This window comes from Mus musculus, chromosome 8, assembly GCF_000001635.26.
Source record: "Mus musculus strain C57BL/6J chromosome 8, GRCm38.p6 C57BL/6J".
Taxonomy (NCBI): domain Eukaryota; kingdom Metazoa; phylum Chordata; class Mammalia; order Rodentia; family Muridae; genus Mus; species Mus musculus.
This window is the reverse complement of record NC_000074.6, coordinates 109,534,308-109,547,972: the sequence shown is the minus strand read 5'-3', so window position 1 is coordinate 109,547,972 and position 13,665 is coordinate 109,534,308. Positions and strand designations below refer to the sequence as shown.

The 13,665-nt window shown below is 47.7% G+C and overlaps 1 protein-coding gene across 9 annotated transcripts in view; it reads right to left on the bottom strand.

Moving 5' to 3' along the window:
* Positions 1–5,330: 5,330 nt before the first annotated feature.
* Positions 5,331–13,665, bottom strand: part of Pmfbp1 (polyamine modulated factor 1 binding protein 1) — a 164,828-nt gene continuing 156,493 nt past the window's right edge. For 8 of the 9 annotated variants that reach the window (XM_011248452.1, XM_011248456.1, XM_011248453.1 and 5 more), the window contains 7 exons: positions 11,997–12,161; positions 11,254–11,421; positions 10,769–10,936; positions 9,929–10,032; positions 9,300–9,374; positions 6,099–6,334; positions 5,332–5,585 (listed from right to left, as the gene is read on the bottom strand). In XM_011248452.1, the coding sequence (XP_011246754.1) occupies positions 5,569–5,585; positions 6,099–6,334; positions 9,300–9,374; positions 9,929–10,032; positions 10,769–10,936; positions 11,254–11,421; positions 11,997–12,161 (933 nt within the window). In that variant the 3' untranslated portion in view covers positions 5,332–5,568. Of the gene's footprint in view, positions 5,586–6,098; positions 6,335–9,299; positions 9,375–9,928; positions 10,033–10,768; positions 10,937–11,253; positions 11,422–11,996; positions 12,162–13,665 lie in introns of all 9 variants that reach the window. The other variant, NM_019938.3, reaches the window with a different exon arrangement.

Here is a 13,665-nt window from a genome sequence, read left to right as displayed (position 1 = left end):
TATCCCTGCAATAGAGACAGGAGAGGCAGGGCCCTTTGTGTCCTTGGGTAGCTCTTTCTAGAACCTTAGCTCTCAGGGTGGCTTTTATGTGGGCATGAGTGTGTGTGTGTGCACATGTTCGGATCTTGTGTGTATATATGTGGGAGTGTGTGTGCACATGTTTTGGTGCTTGTGTGTGCACACGGCACGTGGAAGAGGCCCGAGGGTGATTGTGGTTGATCTGTAGTTGCTCTCCACCTCAGTGTTTAGATAGTATCTCTCTCTGAAGCTGGAATTCAGTTTTGCTAGACTGGCTGTTGAGCATGCTCAGGGATCCACCTATGCCTGCCCCTCCTGCAGAGACTACAGGTAGAAGATACCATGCCTGGCTTTCTTCCTGGGTGCTGGGGATCTGAACTCGGGTCTTCTTTCTTGTGTGGTAAACACTTCACTGACTAAGCCGCCTTCCTAGCCTCTAGACTGGGCTTCCTAGGGGAAGCCCTGACTGGGACCCAGCTCAGGTGTAGAGGCTCGAGAATGGCTCCAGGCGTCCAGCACAGGACAGGCCACGCTCTGGGAATCCCAGCTGTTTCCCAGGCTGGTGAGGCCTTGTGACTTACATATGGGAGGGAGGGGAGCAAGAGCTCGGCTTAGCCGTCCCAGGGATGGGGGGTTGCGGCGTGGGAGTGGGGTAGCTTCTTTAAGACGCGTATGCTGTTTAGAGGCTCCCAGCTGTTTGCTTGGGAAACCTAACCTTGGCCCTGGGTGAGAAGGCTAGGAGAGGGTGTCTAGATGGCCCTGAGAAGGTGGCTGGGTAGGGGCCCGTTTACAAGTTCAGGCTTAGCATACCGTGGCCTGGGAAGAGTGAGGCTCTGATGGATGGTCTATGACTAAGGCGCTGAGACCATGAGTAGAGACTACTTGACATGCTCCCCTGGATGAGAAAAGCAGGATATACGAAAGCTATGGGTCTGCTGCAGCTTAACTTAAAGGTAAGGACCGCCTCCTGCCCCTGCAGGTCTGCCCAGCCATGACTTGGTGTTAAAGCCTCTGCCTGAGATTTAGTCTGGACCCGCCTCTAACAAAGTTCTCGTATGATTACAAACACTTTCTGTTTAGGGCAGCCTTAATACCAACTAGTTCTCAGCTTCATCTAGTGTTAGCCGATTCTCTTTCTAGTGGACAGAAACATTTCTAAAAATGTTCTGTGGGCTCTGTTTAGACAGATGACCCTGAGGTGAGCGTCTAACACTTTGGACTTGCTGGAGTTGGGGCACTGGTGCCTATGTACTCTATAAAACAGCTCTCCCTGGGGCTGGTGCTTTGTTCTCGGTCATCTGAGTTTATCTTTTGTAGTTGACTTAATTTTATATATGCTATCAAATAAAGCTTTTGTCTACATATTGGTATCCACGTTTCCCAGTACCCATTGTTGAAGGCTGTCCCTTTCCCCATTGAATGGTCTTGCTGCCCTTGTCAAAAATCATGTGGCCGTGTATGCAAGGTGTTTTGTCTGGGCTTTCTGTATAGTCATTCCATTGGTCAATAGGATTGTTGATGACAAGACCATGGTAGCTTTGCAGGTTCAAGGGCGACCCAGCACCCACATGATAGCTCACAACTCCTCCTTACCCCCCCCCCCCCATCTCCACCTGGCAGACACATGTGTCATATAGGCAATATATCCATACTCATAAAAGAAACATTTACAACCATTTTTAAGATCAGACCCTGATGTCTGCAAAAGACATCATTGGAATTCTGATAGAAGTTGTACCAAATCTATAAATCCACTTGGGTAGTATTAGTAGATCGATCCTAAGGTTTCCAGTCCATGAACGTGGACCGGGTTTCTATTTATGTCTGCCTATTTATGTTTCTACTTATGTCTGTTTTACAGTTGTTCACTCTGTTAATAGTTAGGGTTCCTTTTGCTGTGATAAAACACTATGACCAAAAGCAACTTGAGGAACAAAAGGTTTATTTCATCTTATGGCTTAACAGTCTGTCATCTAGAGAAGTCAGGGCAGGACCCTGGAGGCAGGAGCTGATGCAGAGGCCATGGAGGGATGCTGCTTACTGGCTTGCTCCTCGTGGCTTGCTTGGCCTGCTTTCTTATCTATCCAGGACCACCAGCCCAGGGGTGGCTCCACCACATCAATCATCAAGAAAATGCCCCACAGGCTTGCTCACGGACCAATCTGTAGGGTATTTTCTCAACTGAGGGTTCCTCTTCCAAAAATGACTATAGCCTGCATCAAGTTGACGTAAGAACTATCCAGCACAACCCTACTAATTATGATTTTGTGTTCTGTTTTCTAGGCTGGCCTTGAACTTGTGATCCTCCTACCTCCACCTTCTGAATGTTAGTTAGGATTACAGTTATGCACCACCATGTGTGATATATTTGATTCTGTAGCAAATGGAATTGTTTTTTAATTTTCCAGACCGTTCATTATCAGTACATTAAAAATGTAAGAGTTTTGTCTATTTTTATCCTGCTATTCTATTGAACTGGTTTATTAAAGTTGTTTTCTTTGTATGTGTGGAATGCATAGGATTTTTTAAAAGATTATTTTATATGAACACACTGTAGCTGTTTTTTGTTTGTTTGTTTTTTGTTTTGTTTTGTTTTTTACTTTTTGAGATAGGGTCATGTGTGGCCCAGCCTGTTCTGAGACATCCTATGTAATTAAAGATGACTTTAAATTCCTGATCTTTTTCCTTTTGCCTCCTGGGTGCTGGGATTACAGGCGTGGGTTACCATACATGTTTTTTTTTTTTTTCCATTTTTTATTAGGTATTTAGCTCATTTACATTTCCAATGCTATACCAAAAGTCCCCCATACCCACCCACCCCCACTCCCCTACCCACCCACTCCCCCTTTTTGGCCCTGGCGTTCCCCTGTACTGGGGCATACAAAGTTTACGTGTCCAATGGGCCTCTCTTTCCAGTGATGGCCGATTAGGCCATCTTTTGTTACATATGCAGCTAGAGTCAAGAGCTCCGGGGTACTGGTTAGTTCATAATGTTGTTCCACCTATAGGGTTGCAGATCCCTTTAGCTCCTTGGGTTCTTTCTCTAGCTCCTCCATTGGGAGCCCTGTGATCCATCCATTAGCTGACTGTGAGCATCCACTTCTGTGTTTGCTAGGCCCCGGCATAGTCTCACAAGAGATAGCTACATCTGGGTCCTTTCAATAAAATCTTGCTAGGGTATGCAATGGTGTCAGCGTACCATACATGTTTTATGTGGTGTTGAACTCGGGGCCTTGTGCTTGCTCAGGAAGCGCTCGATGGACTGAACTACATTCCCAGCACAGATATAAAATGTCACCTGTGAACAGAGATAATCAGTCGCTCTCCCCAGTCACCTTACTAAGGTGGAGTCTCTCTTGTTCTGCCCTGCTGCATATGCCAGGCTGGCCCAGGAGTGTCCCTGGTGATTGTTTTTCTGCCTCCTATCTTGTAGGAGTGCTGGGCTTACAGGTCCGTGCCACCACATCCAGCATTTTTACCTGGGTTCCAGGGCTGGGATTGAGATATCCAGGTTTGCTCAGCTAGCACCTTAACCTGCAATTTTATTAGTTGCTGTTCTGTTACTGTGATACAATACTGTGACCAAGGCAACTTAAAGGAGAGTTTGTTTGAGGGGGGTAGGAAACCATCGCAGTGGAGTGGAAGCATACAGCAAGTGGTAGGCATGGTGGCAGGAGCAGGAAGCTGAGGCTGTATCTTTAAATGCAAGCAGGAAGTGGGATGAGGTTAATAATCCTCAAAGCCCACCCCATGTGACATACTTTCTCCAGCCAAGTTGTGCCTCCTAAACCTCCCCAGGCAGTGCCAGCAGCTGGGGGGGGGGGGGGGGCGGCGGCAACTGTCTAAATACCCAAGCCTATGGAAGACATTCTTATTTAAACCACTGCACCTGCTGAGTCACACCTCATCAGCTCCCCTTTTCCAGTTGGGGTATCTTTTATTTCTTCTCTCTGCCGAAGCACTCCGGCTGCAATCACTGGTACTGTGTTAAACACCAGGGGCCAAAGTGGAAAAGTGGGTATCTTTGTCTTGTTCTTAACCGCAGAGGTAATCTGTTAGCTTTGAGCATGAAGCCTTAGGCTTTTCCTATGGAGTATTCACAGCCTACTCTCTCTGCCTCTGGTCTTCCTCCAACCTGAGCTTTTACAGCTAGCTGACTGGGTGAAAGAGTAAAACACTCCAATCTCCCTGCTTCCCATAGTTCACCCCTGCTTTGATCTAATAGAGTCACCCCCAGAGGAAGTGAACAACAGACAGCTTTAGATGACCATGCTACATTCACATTATCTGGAGGTTGCAATTTTGGCCAATGTGGATGAAACCTCTTCATGAATTATGGAGATAAGCCTGCCTTTTTAGAAGACTGGCTTTCGGGCTTCAAGGATATTGAACTTGTGTTTGAATAAATGGGCCGTAGCTAAGACTAGGACGACGTGGGTCTCACTGGTATCAGGTGTTTCTCTTTTCCAGCTATGTCTACTTTTCTCTAGGAAATAAAAGCTATTCTAAACCAGGTGGGGGGTGGGGTGGACACAGTTAGAAGCACTTAAGCAGAAAGACACCAAACACCACAAGAGAAGTTTCCAGAGCTTCTCAGTACCCCATTCCTCTCTGCTCGTTGGAACTGAGCCCTTCTGCACACTGGTGAGGTCGAAACCGCGGTTAACAGTTTTCTTGGCCTCGATTTGACTAGGGAGGGAGGCGAGAGTATTTGAGTCATTGCCCACCAGTGGGCTGCTTCCTCCCCTCTTCGCACCCTCCCAGAAATGCAAGTGCTTCCATTTCTTATTTTACCCTGGTAGCTATTTGTCTCTATTTCCTATAGACTAGAAATATGAATTCCAGACATGGACTCCGCTTAACAAAATCCTACCACAATAAAATAGTTTAGCTGTCCTTGGAGTTTGTTATAATGGAATTTTACTTGTATTGCCCTGGCTGGGGAGAAAAATAAACTTGTTAAAAGGAGGAATGTAATATGGCAGCCAAGGAGGAAACAGATGGTGTGCTCCACCTCCACCACTTGGAAAATACATCACTTATTTCTAGCACTTTCATTTGGGTCCTAGAACTGTGTCCCTTTTTGGGGGTGAAAAAAAAAGGGCTTCTAGAGTTTCCTTTTCTATTTAAAATTCCAGACAGAGACATAGGGGTGGGGGTGGGGGGTGGGGAAAGACACTAATCCAGGTAATTTAGTAGCTTACTTTGGGAACATTGTTTCTCCTACAGAAGTAAAGAGGCCTGCATGTTTTGACCTGTGGAAAACAGGGATGAGCCGGCTGCTGGGGAGACACCTCAGACAGCAGGCGTTCATGGAGGCCTTGTTGTTTGTATCTTTATTTCAGAGTCTGGGCCCGGAGGCTGGGGGGAGTGGGGTCTTACAACTCTACTTCAGGAGGTAGACAAAACTCAGCAAAGCATAACTTCTTGCAAACTAGACAGGGGCCTTGATGGACCACTGTAGGAGCTGGTTCCGGTCAAGAAAGAGGGGTGGGGACTCAATGTCCTCTGAAAACGTGTAGCAGTGACGCTTTGGGTGAAGAGCCGATTCTAGCAGTAGGAGGAGCCTGGAGGGCAGGGAAGAAATGAGAGCTTTACTTTGGGGAGAAATGAGTCAGCAACTCCTTGAGGACCAGCCCCATGGCTAGGCAGCCCTGTTGTAGGGTGACATTGGGGTGTCATGGGATGAACCATAGGCATAGCCCAGGCTGAGTGGAGGGCTGGGGGGTGCTCCTGTGGGGTTTCCAGCCACGTAACAGAAGGAAGAAGTCTTTCCCTTCCCTCTTTTCCCTACATCCCGCAACAGGACTGAGTCAGGGGAGGAGATAGGTCTGAGATCCGAGGTACTTGTCTCGTCTCTCCCCAACCTTCTCAGATCTAAGGGACACTGCAGATGTCAGAAGGACCGACCACTGGTCCTAGGCAAGCTAAGTGGGTGACCAAAGGTTTGTAGTAACCTGTATTCTTCCTTTATGACTTCTAACCCAACTATCTTTAAAAAAAAATGTCACATTATTGCTGTTTTGGTTTGTGGGACAAGAGGAGACATCACAGTAGTAAAGAGCTCGCGGTGCAGGCACCTGAGGAGTGAGGTAACCCCATGTACTTGTGGTCCGTTTTCGGTGTCAGGTCCTGGGGTATCCCTCTCCAGCCCAGGGCACAGCATAGCTTTCCCTTTTGGGAAGGCTCCAGTTTGTTTGGGGGAAAGGCCTTGACACAGATCCTCGGGTTCCCGGCCTTTAGCTTCTTCTCTTCTATCTCGTTCTTCAGCTTTTTGTTCTCCTGCTGCAGGTGGACCATTACATTGTGGAGGTGGCTGTGGGAAGGGAGAGGGAGGTGAGGAAGGTAGGAGGCGGTTCGGCCTACTTGGCTCCTTGTTGGAAAGAACCCAGAAAATGTCACAGCGGAGGGGTGGGGAGGGCCTACTTTTTCAGAGCTGGGTTCTTACATAGGCCCTGCTATGGGATCATAGCAGCAGCTTAGACCTGAGAGTGAGGAAGACCCAAGTGGAGGACCACGCTGCCAGCTCCAGGCCTCTCATCTCTAATTTTTAAAAAAAGATGTATTCATTTTATTTTATGCTTGTGAGTACACTGTAGCTGTACAGATGGTTGAGAGCCTTCATGTGGTTGTTGGGAATTGAATTTTAGGACCTCTGCTCACTCCAGTCAACTCTGCTCCCTCCGGCCGGCCCAAAGATTTGTTTATTATTATACATAAGTACCCTGTAGCTGTCTTCTGAGACATCAGAAGAGGGCATCAGGTCTCATTACGGGTGGTTGTGAGCCACCATGTGGTTGCTGGGATTTGAACTCAGGACCTTCGGAAGAACAGTCTTCTTACCTGCTGAGCCATCTCGCCAGCCCTCATCTATACTTTTGATGGGGACAATTAAGTCTGTTTTGGAAGGATTCAGTTTGACAAATGATGGAAATCAGACAGAACTAGAAGGTTGCTCTAACTGTTCTCACTTTGAGTGCTCACAGCTTTGTCTGGGAAGCTCTCTCACCCAAAGCCAACGCTCTAGATCTCTCTACTCCCCTTTTGGGAGAGGAGAACGTATAGGATTCCTGGCTCTGTTGAGAACACGGTCAATTATTTTCTTCCCATTTCACAGATGCATTGGTAGAGACAGGGATATAGGGCAAAGGAAAGGTAACTTAGTGTCTTCTCCGTGGCTTAATAGATGACAACTATTATCAGCTTATGGAGTTCTCCTAGCAAGTCTTGAGAGAAGAGGATGACAGAAGACTCTACAGGGACAGGGGGAAGACATTCAGCCTTTGGGTTCATTTCTTTCCTCTTGGAAATGAAGAAGCCCTGGCTCAGTGCTTCGACTTAGACTATTTTTGGCTTCATAAACAGCATGAAAATGATACACAATAGGAAAGCATGCTCTAAACTTGGATGGTTTTTGTTTTTTTGTTTTTTTGTTTTTTGTTTTTTTTTATTCAGACTGGTGAGATGTGGCCCAGGTTTCTCAGGGGATTCTGGGAAATGGCTATGAGCTGGAGCTTGCAGGCGACCACAGCCAATGCTCTACAGGCCACGGCGGGACTAAGCTGCTACACACAGCAAACTGTGAGTTTTAAATGCGTGTTTGCATGGATAACATTTTCAACTTACAATGAGTTTATCCAGACACAGCCCCACCTTAAGTCAAGGAGTGCCTGTATTCTCAGCTCATGAGGTCTCTCAAAGATTAAGACAATGTGTGAAAAACACTTAGAATGCTGCTTCCCACATACCGAATAACAATTATTAGTTGACTTATTATTATTATTATCATTATTGCTATTATTATTAGAATGGCTTCCCTCCAAATAAGACCAAGGAATTTTAGAAATGAGTTCATGGTGAAAAAGGCTTTCTCTGGAAGTTAGTAAAATATTTTAAAAAGCCTGTAGTTATCTATTACATTCTGATTTTTTTTGTCAGTCCTAGAGATTGAGCTGAGAGTCTTGCTCAAACCATACAAGTATTCTACCACTAGACTATGTTCCCAGCACTTTTTTTCCAATTTTTAATTTTTGAGACGGGGTCTCACAAAATTGCCCAGTCTTGTCTTGAACTAGATCTGTAGCCTAGGCAGGCCTTGAACCTATGGTGGCCTGTGCCACTGGGTGTGGGGCTTTTGAGAGTATGACAACTGTTATTTTAGCTAAATCTTTTCACAAAACGTTCCCCCCTCCACTGGAAAGTGTCGCGGTCCTTTTTAGAGCAATCCTGTGACAGGGTTGATCCCCAGCCTCCTCACTGGTCACATGGTTTATCCACTTGCTCTCTGAATATCCTGCCTCTTTTCCTGTAGCTCGCCAGTCCGTGTGCCCCTAGGCAGGGTCTAGTATGGACCCTTCTCTTCTACCAGTATATGTGTGTCTTTTATATTCCGAAAAGCCCATCCTATGCCCAGCCTTGGCTTTGTACTCTCCATTCACGGTGGTTCTGTTCTTCTCTTCAACCCATTATCCTAGCTCAGGATGAAGCTTGCTCCCAGGAGCCCCAGATGGGATCCAGGTGTCAGAGACATTGACATTCTCAGCCCTCATAACAGAGCATGAGGCAACTGCTGCTTTGGCCAACGTTGACACATGCAAACCCTCTCCACACCCTCCTGGACTGTCAATCATGGTAGTCTCTATGCTCCATGGAAAAAGCCTGGGAACCCCTACCCTAGGCCATGTCACTGCCTGAACCTTCACCACCCCCAAGATTCCACTTTTAGACACTCATTTCTTCACCTCTGTCCTCAACCTCCCTTACACAGCCATGCCTCACTCCCAATAGACAAACCTTTGACCAGGAGGTGAAGCAGGGTCACAGGGAGAGTAGGACCCTAAGTAAAGGTGCCTCAGTTTCCCGAGGACAAGGTCAAGCAGAGGAACCTTCAACCTGGACTTCCTGCCTTGAAAGCAGTGAGCCATGGCTTCCTTTCGCCTTCGTTCATGGACATCTCTTCCAGCCACTTAGTCCATACACATAGTCCTGTCTGCCACTACTCATTCTTTTCTTAATGCCCTCAGCCTCTGAAACTCACAGGAGTTGAGTGGAAGAAGGAGGTGTGTGATCTCTTACTGTATTGCCATTGAGGGGGAAGGTATTAAGGTCCCTTGTCAGTATAGTCAAGTGACATGTTAGTGTTGCAAAGGAACTGTTTCGGGTCTCAGGGTCTGCCTGGATCTTAGTTTTGTTTTGTTTTTCCTGGGGGGCTGGTCCCCATACAGAATGTCAATCAACCAGGGGTGGTCCCAAGAGGCAACTGTCCAGGGAGGAAGACTTACTCCTTTTCGCCAGTCAACTTGGCAATGTATTTAACCTGCTCTCTCAGCTTGTTTCCCAACTTCTCATTGGCAATCCTGTAACAAAACACACAGGGGAGGGATGACTCTTCCCTAGAGCTGCGAGAAGCTGGCTGATGGGCACTGGGTCTTCCCAGGAGGGTTTCTGCTGGCTCCTTGCCCCCCTCCTGCCCCCCATCAATCACCTCTTCCCTAGAGGGAGAGCCTTGTCAGTCACAAAGGGACTCACATTCTACTAATGCCTTGGTCTACAAGGGATTGGATTCCAAGTGAGGTTGGATCCCAACTTAGGAAGAGGAAGCGTGGACCTCATGGAAACGGGCTCTGTGCTTCTGATGCTACTCTGTTGCTATGCTACAGGCTTTGCAAGGTTGGATCCCAACTTAGGAAGAAGAAGCTTGGACCTCCTGGAAACGGGCCTTCCCGTCGGATGCTACTCTGTTGCTATATAGCAGGGTTTGCAAGATGGCCTGAAAGGGCCAGACCCCTCTTGTCTGATTCTCAGTTCTTGTGAGTGAGTTCTCCGGCAAGCATGTGTGACTGACTTGTCACTGTGGTTCTCAGTTCTTCCTGGCCGTGGGACCTACCCTACCTCTGTCTCAAATACTCACTTCTGCTCCTTTGCCCATTGTTCCACGTTGTTCATAATCTGGTCATTCTCCCGGTGGTGCCTGCAGGTTTCTTTGGGGGTTAGCTTTGCAGGCGGGGAGTACGGCTTTACACACAGGAAGGAAAAACAAGACGATAAGGGATGAGAACACCGACTGCTACCTCCCCCTCCCCCAAATACTGGATTCTTCTTTCTGAGAAAAGAAAAAAAAAATCAGCTCTGCTGCCCAACCTGAGGCTAGAGCTGCCACATGAGGAACCTGCGTAACTCACAGTGGTGACACCTCGGAGGAGGCACGGTTCGTGGCTGATATGTACACTGATAGTAATGATTCTCAGGCTAATGGCAGTGGAGTGACTTGTTCTAAAACAGCAGTGTTTTAGAACAAGTATAAACACAGCCAACGGAAGAAGACAACCAGGAAGAAGAGGTGCTTCTTTTTCATTTGAGCAAGGGCCCTGTGGTCTGCCGTGGATGTCCCTGCTCTGGTTGCTGGATGTGTGGCTTGTCTAGAAAGCTTCTTATCTGCTTGGATGGCAAAAACTAGCAGGACATGCTCAGAGGGCAGCAAACCAGGGTAGGGGTGGGAGGGGGGCATCTTTGTGAGTGGAAACTGATGTCCCAGTCTTTTGCTGGGACCAGGCTTCTCTTGGTTAGAAATGACCCAGAACTATCCAGACTCGGCTCCCTGCTGAATAATGCATGTGTGTGTGTGTGTGTGTGTGTGTGTGTGTGTGTGTATGTGTGTGTGTGTGTGTGTAAGTGTGTGTTCCTTCCATCCCCCCAAATTGCCCAGTCAGGAGGGGTGGAGAGGAAGTGACAGAATCCAAACTGTGCCCACCTCCTTCTCATCTGCAAGGAGGCTCTCTCTTAGGGTCGCCATTTCCTCCTGGAATTCTCGGAGCTGCGACTCCTTAGCTGCCAACATCTTAAGGTCACTCTGGTGCTGCCTCTGCCACTGCAACACCTGGTTGCTCATCTCCTCCAGCTTCTTGTCAAAGTTGTGCACCTACTCAGGAGTGCAAAGTGAGGGGATTGGGGAGGGGTAGTAGGGAAGACGGGACCAGGCAAGGAGGAGTAGACTGGCTTGGGGGGAGTACAGGGGTGTGTGCCTTTAATTTCCAGTGACCAGCAGAGGGCGCCCCTGCTCTGATCTTCCTTCCTTGCCTGCCTGTCAGTCCACAAGCAGAGAAGGTGGAGTGAACCCAGCAGCCAAAGGGTACTGGCTGAGTGCTAAATAATTCTGCCTGCAAAAGGTGACCTTGTGGACCTCTAATAGGAAGGGAGCCCGAGTGAGCGTCCCCTCCCCCACCCCCAAACTCTCACCTCTTGCTCGCTCTGCTGTTGGAAGCCCTGCAGTTTTTTTAACTCCATATTGAGCTTTTTCATCCTTTCCTCATAAGCCGCGATTTCATCTTCCAGTTGAGCTTTCCTCTCCTGGGTCTGTTGCAAGGAGCGATTCAGGCTCTTTGTCTCTGAGGTTGCCTGAGTGAGCTTTCAGCAGAAAACACAGAGTGGATTAGAGTGGCCTCCAGGGCCCTTGGTCTTCTCGGCTGAGTCTTTAGTACAGAAGGTCCCAGGCCCTCTCTGTGGTGGTGCCCATGGTCAGGCTGCAGGTGGTCCAGAGGGAAGGGGAGGGAGAGCAGGTGGCTTTCACCTCTCTTCCCAGTCTTTCATCCTTCCTCATTCCATTTCCAGTTTTTTGTTTTTTGTTTTTTTTTTTCCCCACCGATCTGTAGACATGACCACCAGAGACGGGGCATGGATTCCCCTGATAATCCAGACTTTGGGAAAAACCCTGTCTGTGAATCACCAGTGAGCGGGAAGACTGGTTCGATATTATCATCTCTGCCACCCTACAACGAAGCCGAGGACACCAACATATAAAACTAAGAGAACGCAGGCCTTCGTTGGACAGACCGCCCTGTCCGGGCAAGGGTTAAAAAGCACTGAAGAGTGTCAGTCATACAAGAAATTGACTCCTGTCCACTCGTAGCCCCCCCCCCCCGAGTTTCTTTGACTACTTCTTTGGCAGAGAGTGGGCGTGGCCTCACCTTGCGTGGCCTCACCTTCTCCAGGGCCTGTGTCAGGTCGTCCTGGCAGTTGCCCGACTTCCGCACAAGTTCCTCATAAGCTTCTTTACTAACCATGTTCTGGAAACAGTTCTTCTCTTTCTGGATAGCCGAATCCAGCTGTGTCTGCAGAATCATGATGGAATCCTTCTGGCGGGCTATCTTTAGGGAACAAGAACATCACTATCAAGGCTGTTCCTGGCATGCACAGATGCGCGACTGTAGGAGGCAGACAGGAATTGGGCGCTCTGTCATAGCTGCTGATGTGCACGCGCACATCTCCGCCTCCCTGATAGGAAGAGCAGAGCCCCTTCTGAGCTGCTTGGTATCTCTCCAGCTTCGTTTCTCTTTATGGCTACCATATCGCCAATATAAAAAAAAAAGCTCCGGAACCTGCTAAGTAGATAAGATATGTTTCATAGATGCAAAGATGTCTGTCTGGGCTGGGGAGATTGCGCTGGGGAGATAGCTCGGTCCATACAGTGCTTTCAAGGACTTGCGTTAGACTCATAGAACCTGTTTTAAAAAGATGGATCTTGGGGCTGGAGAGATGGCCCAGTGAGGACCCAAGTTCAATTCCTGGTTCTTACATAGTGGCTTACAACCATCTGTAACTCCAGTCCTGGGGGATCTGATGCCCTCTACTGGCTTCCGTAGGCATTGCATGCATGTGGTTCACAGGGATACATGTAGCCAAATCATATATACATTTACATAAAAAAATTTTTAAAAAGATGCTGGGTATGGCAGTATGCTCTTATAATCCCAGTTCTGGGGACATTAAATAAGTAACCCTCTGGGATTCACAGGCCAAGCAGACTAGCCTGTTTGGTGATTTCTAGGTCACTGAAAGACCCTGTCTCAGAAAAAAAAAAAGTCAGATGACAGACGAGGAATTATCTGAAGTTGTCCTCTGGTCTCCACATGCACCACACATATATGTTCACGAATACCCATGAGCACCTGCACACACGCAGATCTAGAACCCAACACCAGCTCACAGATATGATTCAGCATTCTGCCTACCCAGCCCTGTATGTATTTTGGTCACCTCTGCCTCCTTGTTGGACCTCAGAGCCCAACACAAAATAGGCACGAAATAGTCGTAAAATAAAACGTAAGTTTTCAGGTGTTTAGTTAGAGATTCAAATATTGTATGGTGCAAGGGGTGGGGGTCTTACTGGACACAACTTTGGCAGTTTTTTTTTTTTTTTTTTAGAACAATTCTGTGGGCTGGCGAGATGGCTCAGCAGGTAAGAGCACTGACTGCTCTTCTGAAGGTCCTGAGTTCAAATCCCAGCAACCACATGGTGGCTTACAACCATCCGTAATGAGATCAGATGCCTTCTTATGGTAAGTCTGAAGACAACTACAGTGTACCTACATATAGTAAATAAATAAATCTTAGAGAGAGAGAGAGAGAACAAGAGAGAGAGAGAACAGGAGCCAAACTAGAAACACAAAGAGGAGTCACAACTATGATTACCTTTGCTATAGTACTGAGTTAAGGAGAAAGATGGTATTACCTTGACCATAAGAAGTAGGCACTTGACAGAATTCAACACCTATACTGACAAACCTCTAACGGAGGAACCGAAGGAAGCCGATAAAGGCAGCACTAAGCCCATCGGGCACATGGTACTGAAGCCGATGCATGGCCTTAAGA